This window comes from Camelus ferus, chromosome 5 (genome assembly GCF_009834535.1).
Source record: "Camelus ferus isolate YT-003-E chromosome 5, BCGSAC_Cfer_1.0, whole genome shotgun sequence".
Taxonomy (NCBI): Eukaryota; Metazoa; Chordata; class Mammalia; order Artiodactyla; family Camelidae; genus Camelus; species Camelus ferus.
The window spans coordinates 91,820,108-91,831,117 of record NC_045700.1 but is presented as its reverse complement, the minus strand read 5'-3'; the positions used below and the strand labels follow the sequence as shown (position 1 = coordinate 91,831,117).

General features: G+C 41.6%; 1 protein-coding gene across 5 annotated transcripts in view; it reads left to right on the top strand.

The window, feature by feature from the left end:
• The first annotated feature begins 2,557 nt into the window (after window positions 1-2,557).
• The window catches only part of USP40 (ubiquitin specific peptidase 40), a 76,880-nt gene continuing 68,427 nt past the window's right edge, over window positions 2,558-11,010 (top strand). For 4 of the 5 annotated variants that reach the window (XR_004320160.1, XR_004320161.1, XM_032480535.1 and 1 more), the window contains exons 1-5: window positions 2,558-2,689; window positions 3,818-4,035; window positions 6,599-6,666; window positions 7,766-7,879; window positions 10,414-10,578. Coding sequence is in view for 3 of the 5 variants with exons in the window: in XM_032480535.1 (XP_032336426.1) it covers window positions 3,837-4,035; window positions 6,599-6,666; window positions 7,766-7,879; window positions 10,414-10,578 (546 nt within the window). In the remaining 2 variants the exon portion in view is untranslated. The remainder of the gene's footprint in view (window positions 2,690-3,817; window positions 4,036-6,598; window positions 6,667-7,765; window positions 7,880-10,413; window positions 10,579-11,010) is intronic. The other variant, XM_014564712.2, reaches the window with a different exon arrangement.

Here is an 11,010-nt window from a genome sequence, read left to right as displayed (position 1 = left end):
AAGGAGGGAGGATGACAAGCAGGCAGGCAGCTTCCTGGCTGAAGAGGTAGGATAGCATCAGCGGTTAAGAGCACAGGCCCAAGGGGGAGGGTATAGTGCATGCTTAGCATGCACAAGGCCCTGGGTTCAATCCTCAGTACCTCTGGTTTAAAAAACAAATTATATATATATAATTATATATATATATATATATTAAATTAGTATATATAATATATGATAATAATTATCATATTTTATATATATATATATATATATATATATATATATACACACATACACACACACACACTTAATTACCTCCCCCCAGCAAACAAACAAACAAAAAAAAACACAGGGCCTAAAGTCAGATCACTGGGGTTCAAATCTTGGATTGAGGCTTACTTGCTGCGTAACTCTGCAGAAATTATCTATCTCTCAGTATCTCAGTCTCCTCATCTCTAGAATGGGGGTGATGTCAGTTCCCACCTAGTGCAGTTGTTGTGAGAATTAAATCAGACAGTGCTTGGAAACTCTCTGCATCTGCCTGGCACAGGATAAATGCTCATACTTCTTTAGAGAATCATTAGTCTTTCTTGAACAGCACTGCACACGGTAGAAATACTCGAGTGAAACTTTCATGGGACCAGAGTCTCATCAACAGTTTTCTTAGTCCAACTCTAACTTTCTGTGGAGCAAATAAAGGATTTAAATTTTCACCATAGACTATAAAGCCATATATCAGTGTTAACAATGATAATGCAGCTAATGCTTTTAGTGTTAACAACTTCAGGGACTACAGGGCAGATAAGGCTCAATGCCTGGCTTGGAGATACTGACAAAATGATCATATCTGACTTTGTCAGGGACATGGGTTACAAGAGAGACACGTGGCATCCTGAAACCTAATGAGAGAAAAGGTCGTATCTTGTTTAGAGAGATATGAAAATTTTTAATGAATGAGTTAGAGTTTGAGATGGGCTTTTATTGAAGAGAGGGCCTGGAAGGATGGACATGCCTCATAGCAAAGGACAGTATGAATCGGCACAGGAGCAGGAAGGCATATGGCACATTTGGAAATACTTTAACTGGAGAATAGGTGCGTAGTAAGAAATACAGTATGAAAAGCTCAGGGACCACCGCGGAGTTTCTATAGTAGGTACAAGGGACTCACTGAAGCCTCTTTGGTAGAGAACTGTGAGCTCAGCGAGTGCCTCGGATGGATCTCGTAGGGCCTAGTGCAGGATGGGATGGATAAATGGCAGTCCACCTAAAAGGCTATCATCCTAATGCAGATGAGACTTCATGAGGGTCTGACAGGCGGAGAGGGAGCCCTGGAAACGGCAGCAGCATTGTCCAGGCAATATTCCGAGTCACAAATGATTGGATTCATGGAGAAAAGATGAATAAAAGCTCAAATCCACTCCAAGACTTTGATGCTGGATGAGGAGAAGGATGGTGGTGTAGACCATTCATTTATTCAACACATATTTTTTTAAGACCCTGTAATGAGCCAGGCAGTGTTGAGGTGGCAGGGATACAGCTGTGCACAAGGGTGAGCCTGTGTCCTCATGGAGCTGACCTTCCAGTGCTCATTCTTGGTCACGGAATGGAAGTTTGGGAATAGTCATATCTACTATTAGGAAGAGAGGCATGAAGTACAGTGGGCAAAGAAGAAGCAGTCAAAAGACAGGAAGAAAAGCGGCAGCACAGAGCGCCGGGGAGCAGGGAGGAGAGTCAGGAAGAAGAGGCTGCCAAGGCGGCAACGTGGCCGAGTGAAGATAGACGAGAACCGAACGCAGGCGATTTCCATCGTGGTTTCCTAGTCTAGACCTTCTAGCTGGTCCCCTACTTCCAGTTCTTTCCCTGCCGACACTTCTTGAACATTTGCAGCCACGGGCATCCCCCTCAAATGTTCCAAACACAAATCCCCGAGACTGGCATTCACTTTGTCTCCTGCCTGGAAACTTCCTCTATCACTATTGCTGTTCTCAATCTCTCAAACCTTGAGCTGAAGTCAAAATGATTTTCTCCCCGCCTCCCTCATTCTTTCCTGGATTGGACAGGGGGCATGCCAGGAGAAGCCTGAGCAGGATGTTGCAATGGTCCACCAGGGGTGCTCAAGTGGGCAAGAGGGTAATTTTGAGGTATTTTAGTCTACTCTTCTGAATGAGAGTTGGCACAGACAAAATAAACACTGAGGATGTTATAAAGGAGCAAAGCTATATGGAACATTTTCCACCGGAGATACACCTGTAAAATGTCTTTGAAAGCGCACGGCAAACTCGGAGCCCTACACAAATGCTTCCAAGGTTTAAGTAACTTCGGCATCACCCAGGACGAAAGACAACCGATCTTTGCATCCTCTACTGCAACTAATATGAGTTGCAAACAGCAATAAACATAAACTTTAAAGTGTGAATGAACGAGTGGCGGGCTGACCGTGTGGACCCACGAACCTGCAGGGAAGCGAATGCTGTCCCCACTACGCCACTCTCTAACTCCGGGGGCGAAAGAACCACATTGCCCATAAGGCCCCGCGCGACGGACCGCGCTCCCGCAGGGCATCCTGGGAGACGAAGTCCGCGCGATTCCATAAATTCCTCACGCGTCGGGGCGCGGGAGAGCTGCCAGCGCCAACATGGCGGCGCCCAGTTGTGGCGAGTTCGTTCGCTTCGAGTTTTGGCCAGGGCGGGGGTCTGGGCTTTAGGCAGTAAGTGTGTCCGGGGCCCGGTGATCTCGGGAGGGGCGTGGGAAGCGCCGGGATCGTGTGGGCGGCACGGCCTGAGGAGGGCGAGGCGAGGCGAGAGGCGAGGCGAGGCGAGGAGCTGCCCGGGCAGGTCCCAGGGTGCGGCGTTCTCGGTGTCGGGTTAGTCGTCTTCTGCCGCGGGGACCTCTGCCTCCTCGCGGCCCTGGACTCAGTGCTGTCTTGAAGGGTTTGAGGCCCTGGCCTTGACCGTGTCGTGGAGGAGACGGGAATTCAGACTAAGGGCTCCAGGCCACACTTTCAAGTTCCATTTTTTGGTGTGCTGTTTCCTGAGGAACGGGTTGAAAAAAATAATTGCATTTCAGCGCTTTCTGTCACTTATGAACCGTCCTAGGCGCTTTGCATTTCTCCTCTCCAAGTGGCCATCCTCCACACTCGATATGAGACCTTGAGCGGATCCTCTGGGTCCCCAGAGCTCACTTTGGGGTCACCGGCTGCATATTGGAAGCCCTTCAGACTCGATGATTTTAATGGGAGTATTTTTTTCCCAGTTAACCTCCTCTTGGCTCTCCAGGTTTGGGACCATGTACTAAACTACTGTAAAGATTAATTTGTCCCATTGAATTTGTTTGAGTGCCATAATCTGGTTCGACGAGAGTGAGAAGCAGAGATTTTAGGAAGTGATTCGTAGTCCCAAGAGCTTTGTCAACTCTCAGAATCTAGGATTGACTTTGCCATCTCAGCCGTAGATTAGGTGTAATGATGGATTTTCTCTCTTTTTTCACTAGTTATATCAGTATGCCTTTTTAAAAACAAGTATCATTTATTGTGGGCTAAACCCTGTGCACTAAGTGACTTTCTTTCATTATGTCATTTCATTGTTTAAATGATCCTCCGTGACAGTTGGTATCCCATTTTACCTATAAGAACACTAGTTAAATAACTTGTCCAAGGTCACCCAGGTAGTGTGGAGATGAGTGAAAAAAATTCAGGTTTTGCTGCTTCCAAAGCCCAAACCACTGTACTTTCTAAGGAATGACCTAAAATAGATAATTCAAGTATAAGACAGGGAAATGTGGGGAAGTTTTGTTTTAAAAATGAAAGCATTTATAAAACATGTTGTATTTTTTTAAGGGTAGTATTTAATTTCACAATGTTTGGGGACCTATTTGAAGAGGATTATTCCAGTGTGTCAAATAATCATTATGGAAAAGGGAAGAAATTAAAGACCAAAGCTTTGGAGCCACCTGCTCCTAGAGAATTCACCAATTTAAGTGGAATCAGAAATCAGGGTGGAACCTGTTACCTCAATTCCCTTCTTCAGACTCTTCATTTCACACCTGAATTCCGAGGTATGCTATGTTACATGCATTTGGTTAGTAATATGTACCCTCATCTCTACATGTAATTAATTATATGTGAAAGCACAAATGTTTTAAACGTGAATTCCACACCACAGTGTGTTTATTGTTGCTAATATAAGACATCAATTAGTAAGTCTCTCTGCAGAGAAATGTGGATCTTAAATTATCTTAAATACATTCTGTGTGATCACAGTGATGTTCAGTAACAAAATTTTAAAAAGAATATATTTCTTTCCTAATCCTATGATTTAAAAAACATGATAAAGACAATTTTGTCATGAGTGCTAACCTACATTATTGTTATACCACTTGTATTTTTGAGGTTTAAAATTCCTCCAAAGTGATAATCACATAAACCAGAGTTATCCAATACAAGTATATGCTTCCTTTTGGAGTGGGGAGGGAGTGTCACATTGTTTATACAGTCCATAATCATCTACCTGCAATTCTGTTACCCAGAAAACTCTTGACAGCCTCATCTGATCTGAACTTGTTTGGTCTCAGAGCCACAGAGGGAGATGATTGTTGTTTATAGTCTTAATTATCTCACTTGAGTGAATAGTCAATACATTTGTTACAGGAATATTGAGCCTTTATTAGTGGGTACTGTTTGTCCCAGACCCTGCTTGGGGATGTCATGTTAACATATATAACCCTTTATATTACCTGTCTAAAATCTGAAAATTCTGAATTCCAGAGACCCAAGATGTTAGATAAGGGACTGTGTGCAAGGAACAGAAACCCATTCAGATTAGCTCAATTAAAAGGGAGGTTTACTGTGAGAATATAGGGGAATCTGGAAACCACCTACAGAAGTCACCCTGACCTCATTGGACCCTCGATTTCTTGCCCCTGTTTTTCTCTACTTGTTTGTCCCATCCCACCTCTGCAAACTAGCTTCCTCTGCAAGGGTTTTAGTCTCTGTGTTCCCTTGATTTCAGTGTGTACATTACTTGGCTGTCACGTGGCCCTAATTGGGGGCTGCCAGCTACAAAGCTACATGATTGTAGCACAGCTCTCTACAATGTCTCTGTATTCTGAGGACAGACAGCTAGTTCATCCTGTATCCAGTATCTCAACCCCTTCCCACCACTACCAAATTTAGCAGTTTTGTGATTTTCTATTGCTTCTAAGCTTAGTAAGACTTCTGCCTCCAGAAGATTAGTAAATAATTGCCATTTTATCCTTCCCAGGGCAGTAGGTTGAATTGCATGTGGGATTTAAGGGCCTTGCCTCTTGTCCTCAACTCCATTCTCTCCATAAAAATATCTCCCCGATGCATTCAGTAATCTACCATTAGAAATTTCAGCTTGAATAAGCGGGTTCCTAGGGAGGTTAAATCTTTCCCACGTTTTAATATAATTGAAGTTAAAGGGCAACTCAAAATAGAAGAGTAGCCTTAAAAAGATACTGAAGAAGGTGGTTGTTGGGGAAAATGGGCAGGGCATGGAGAGTACCACTGAACAAGAATAGAGCTGAAAGCCCCAAGCCCTCTTCTCTAGAAAGGGAGGTTGCTGGCCAAACACGGGATGACAGCTTAGTGTGGATTGTGCGCTCCTTGTAAGGCTTAGCGTGAATCCTAATGCTTATTGAGGAGAGGTATAATTTGGGAAGTGTAGGGACTGTCAGAACGGGGAAAATTCTGAGGGCTCTTGGGAATCATATTTTAAGGAGTAGGGCTAGATTGGGTTCCATGGTACTCCCAGTTCAATGTAGCTGAGAGAGTGAGAGATGTTTATAGAAGTCTTTGTATGGATTTTATGCTTTACCTTTTATGTTTGCAACCTTTATGTAGTTTTTTTCCCAGTTCCTGCTGGGAAATCAGGAGGAATATGACATGGCAGTAAATCACTGAGGCAGCAGTGGTTTTCAGTGGGAGACAACACCGCCCATCACTTCTGTCCCTGGAATATGTGGGAGTCTCTCAGTAGGGTTGCTATCTATTTGAACACATATGGCCCACAAGATTCAGATATGCCCCATTGGGTGGCACACCTAGACAGTGAATTATAAGAAACTCTGGAGACTGACACTGGCTTGCCAGTTTATTCTTCCAGGTGAGATTACCACCACCTATTATTACCCTTGATGCAGGAAAGACATTTCCATAGCAAAAAGGACATGATCGCAGAGTTAAAAGATGAAAGGATGGTTGGAAGTCTCAAATGTGGCTTGTAAATGAATACATGTGACAAAAGACACTGTTATATATTGTATATTACATTCCCTAATATTCTTTGTGTGGCCTTGGGGACCCACTGCCAAAGGCAGTAGGAAGCCATCAAAGATTTCTGGTGTTACGCTTTCATGTGCGTAGTTTTCCTTTTACAGATCTCCCATTTTGAACCCTTAGCTTGCTACTGTATAGAGTCAGTGATTGAAAATAATATTGTCAGAAAGCAAAATGTGTAGAGTAAGGGTATAAATATTGTCACAATCATATTTCTGAATCTTTAACTGATTTTTACTTACTGGTGGACTTTGCTTTCTAAAACAGGTTTCAGAAATGAAGTAATGTCATTTACATCTCTGATTCTGCTTTTTTGTTTAGAAGCTTTGTTTTCTCTTGGCCCAGAGGAACTTGGTTCTTTAGAAGACAAGGATAAACCTGATGCAAAGGTATTAAATCTATGATTTACAAGGTTTTGGGGGTTTTTTTTGTTTTTTTTTTTTTTGGAGTATTGAGGAACTGTTCTAGGATTCAGTTGCTTATTCATAGATATCAGCAGTTTTATTAATTACCAGATACAATCTTTATTTTTAGAAAGTGACTTGGCCTATATCCTACTACTAAGGAGTTTCCCTTCCAAAAAAAAATTAATTCTCCAGATATAATGCTGCTGCTGCTTTATAGACATAACTCATTCTTCCCATTCTTCCACACTAGCCTTCCAAAAAAATCTGTCTAATGCACTTGTTTGTAACAACAACAAAAAATAGAGACCAGCGTCCTGGAAGTAGATTGAGCAAGGAGTGGGTTAATTGTAAGTGCATTTCTAACCACGTTCCTCCCTTGTGTGAATATCATTCAGAAGTGTATCGCTCTCAGGCTAAAATCTGTCCTTTTTAATAGGAGTCTCTCATGATCCAGCCCCTTGCTTCTCAAACCACCTGTGTGGCAAAGAGCCAGTTTTTGTCTTTTTTCAATTCCCAGTCTGTTGCAGATCATACTTTTGTAGGAAATAATAAAAATGTTGTGGCCAGCTAAAACTGCCATAAAAGTTTGTAAAGACTTATTCTCACTTTAGATATTTAAGTCCAGTCCTCAGACCAGGGTCTGAGCAGCATTCTCAGGGCCCCAGCCCACACCATGTGGGCAGCGGGAAGAAAGCAAGGCAGGGCTGTGAGATATTTGTGACTGGATAATTCCTCATCTGGAGTATGTCTGTATCTGAGATATTTTAGAGAAAGAATGGACTATTAGAGACTCAAGTCAGTCTGTAATCAGTTGAGTGATTTATTAGGGCCTGTTTGGGTTTTAATATGGATCTATGCTATGTCAAGTTAGAAGACTCCATGTAGCTAAATTTTTTTTGTATTGAATTAGAATTTTCAAAGAAAAATGAATCTTAGTTCACCCTTTGCAATATTTGTAAACTTTCTCCTGGGAGAACTAAGTGAACTAGGAGATGTGAGAAAACTAACATGCAGTTCTCTTTAAAAGCCCCAACCAACATTTAAAAGACTTCATTTAGAAACGCGTTTGTTTCTCATTCAGGTCCGAATCATACCTTTACAGTTACAGCGGTTGTTTGCACAGCTCCTGCTCTTAGACCAGGACGCTGCATCCACAACAGACCTCACTGACAGCTTCGGGTGGACCAGCAATGAGGTACGAAGGTCAGCTTCCGCAAGGAAGTTACCAGCAATAAAGAGTGAACACTGGCTTAATAATGTTAACTAACTTCTTTTAATTTTCTCAAGATATTGTTTAAATATATACTTCTAATATTAGATAATTACAAGCCAGAGATACATTTTTAGACACTTGCTGTATGCAGGATTTTATGAATGGGTATGGTTTGGGGTTGGGGAAAGGGTTGTAGACACAGTGAGAAGTAAAAAAGAGCTGATTTTTTATAATTTCTACCTTTGTATAGTCTAGTTGAGATATAACACCAGTTACGGAAGTTAACACTTTTTATAGCACACTACTAATCAGCTTAAAAAACTAACTGGCAATAATTCTGTCTTCCTTTATGACATGCTTTTGTGTTTGAATCTGGATGATCTGACTTGAACATTTGCTTCACGCAAAACAGTGAACCATTCTCGGCAAGTGTTTTCATTTTCCCTGTCCTGCTTTTCTCCTGACTCTCTTCTTTTTCTTCCTGAATCCTATTGTGTGTGGACTCACTCTCATTTTTCTGTTTGAGTTCCAAATACTGTTTCACTTATACAAACACTAAACATTTGTCAGCAACAAGTAAAGATGTGTATTGTCGGTACTGATGAGCTGTTAGCTCTACAAAATCAAAACCAGGTCTGAAATTTTTTACAGAATAGATGTATTCTTGCAGAGACAAAGGTGTGGGAGACCATCAGAATTTAAAGAGGCAATGATCAGAATAATATTATGTTGCCTTCAGAAATAAACTATAAACTGGTCACCTAACCAGGAACACACATTAACTAGACAGTGTTATGTGGTTAAAGACATAAGGCTTGGGCTTGGAAATACAATGGGATATAATATATTCCCTAAACAGTGTGTGTGAAATTTCTGCTGCAGGGCAGGTGCTTAGGGTTAATTTCTTTTTCTTTCCTTGTTTTAAAGAAAACCGCTGTATTGAGATACAATTCATGTGGCCTAAGATTCACTCTTTTAAAGGGTGCAGTAGAGTGGTTTCCTAGTGTATTCGCAGAGTTGTACAGCCATCACTACTGTCAACTTTAGAACATTTTCATCACCCCGAAAAGAAACCATATACCCATTAGCAGTCACCCCAGCCCCCATGCCCTTTCCCTCATGTCCCTGGGCACCGCCAGTCTTTCTGTGTCTGTGGATTTGCCTGTTCAGGACACTTCACAGAAATGGTACCAAATCATATCATAAGTGGCCTTTTGTAAGTTCACTTCACTAATGTTTCAGAATTCATTCATGTTGCAGCATGTATCAGTACTTCATTCCTTTTTATTGCCAGGTAATACTCTGTTGGATGGATGTACCACTTTTTTTTTAACCTTGTCATCAGTTGATGGATTTTCCTTTGTTTTTGATGACGAGCTTTCCCTAAGTTGCTGGATTCATACTTCTTAAAGCTCTGAAAACCTTATTATTTCTTAATGAAGTCTTGCAGGAACCCCTCCAAGACTGGATCTGCAGGGGTGGGGGTGGTCTCTGAGGTACCTTTGCCAAACTTAGGATTGTTCAGAAACAGCTTGAAAACTTTCACAAGTTTTCTGTCCCATCAGAGCCAGTGATACTGGAGAAATTTATCCCATCCAGCGTCTTGTCTGCTGAAAACCAAGAAAAAGACCCTGAGTCCCACATTTGACTCCAGCTTTCATTTATTTAGTCAGTTTCTCTTCATATGAAACTTGGCTTTAAAATTATCTTCCCTCCCGCCTCTCCTTCTGCACCTGCCATGTGTTCCTCTACCTCCTTTCTACGTCTCTCGTCAGAGTCGCTCATGGCATCCCTGTGCCACGTCCGGGAGACATAGCTCTGCTCTGGACGGTGCTCAGGAGTGTCATCCCCCTCCTCTCCAGAAACACCAGCTCCCTCCGTTCCCCTGACCTCGCTCCTCCGGCTCTCCCCTCCCCTGCTCTTCCTCCTTTTCTCAGGATTGGTGTGCCCCTTGGCTTTGGTTTATAATTGGTCCTTAGGGAATAGTTCAATCTCTTGCCACACAAGTTACGTGATTCATAGCAGATTAAGGCCAGTTCCATCAGAATTTTTCTCAGTAGCAAAGTGTTAGTCTTGCTTTAATTGTTCTGTATGTCGAGGCAGTACTTTCTGGTTCTTCTTGTGTTGATAATTCAGTGTCACCAGTCCCTCTGACCTCAGTGAGATCCTCTGTGCGGACTTGCCGGCTCTGCCTGTTGTGTCCTTCCTCCCCGCCCTTCTGTGGCCATTTAAATGGTTTCCCACAGAATAAGTGCAGTTTCCTGTTTTCAAATGAGTTGAGTTGTATACACACTGAACACCATCTGTTTATACTTTCATTGTTGTAGTAAAAGCAAAAAACAGGTGATGATCTCTTAGTCTGTTCTCAGCTCGTTTAGCTTAGTCATCCTTACATTTGCTCGAGCCTTACCTTTGATTTCCAGATAAATCTTGTATTTTTTAACTAATATCACTGTAAAAATCTTTTTTAAAAACCTGAAGCACAAAATTGCATTTAAAAGTTACCTGTTTTATAGGAAATGAGGCAACATGATGTGCAGGAACTGAATCGAATTCTCTTTAGTGCTTTGGAAACTTCTTTAGTTGGGACCTCCGGCCATGACCTCATCAATCGTCTATATCACGGAACCATTGTTAACCAGATTGTTTGTAAAGAATGTAAGAATGTCAGTGAAAAGCAGGTGAATATGCAAGAGTATTTTAGTAATAAGTTAAACTGTAAATTATAATTCATGTAATTAAATCTGTGATCTGTACAGCAAGAGGATTAAAGTGTTTCTTTCTAGAAATAACCATATCACCTTTTTTCTTGTACTCTAGCCTCACCCGGGTCATAAGTTTTATAATCCAGATTTCTCCATGTAAACTGAAAGAAGGAAATGTCGTAAGATGTAGCTTTAACCTTTTATTTAGTACTCTAATATTTAGAAAACAGGTTTGGGGAATGTTCACAAGTAGAGATCTGTGGCCTCTTGAGAAAAGTCAATTTCATCATGGTTGGTGGTTGGAATATTATAAAGAAAGGAAATAATACAATAGAGAATACTGAGGAATATTTAAATTGACAAACGTCTGTAATTAAACACTGGATTTAGTTCATTGCTGTCCCTCAG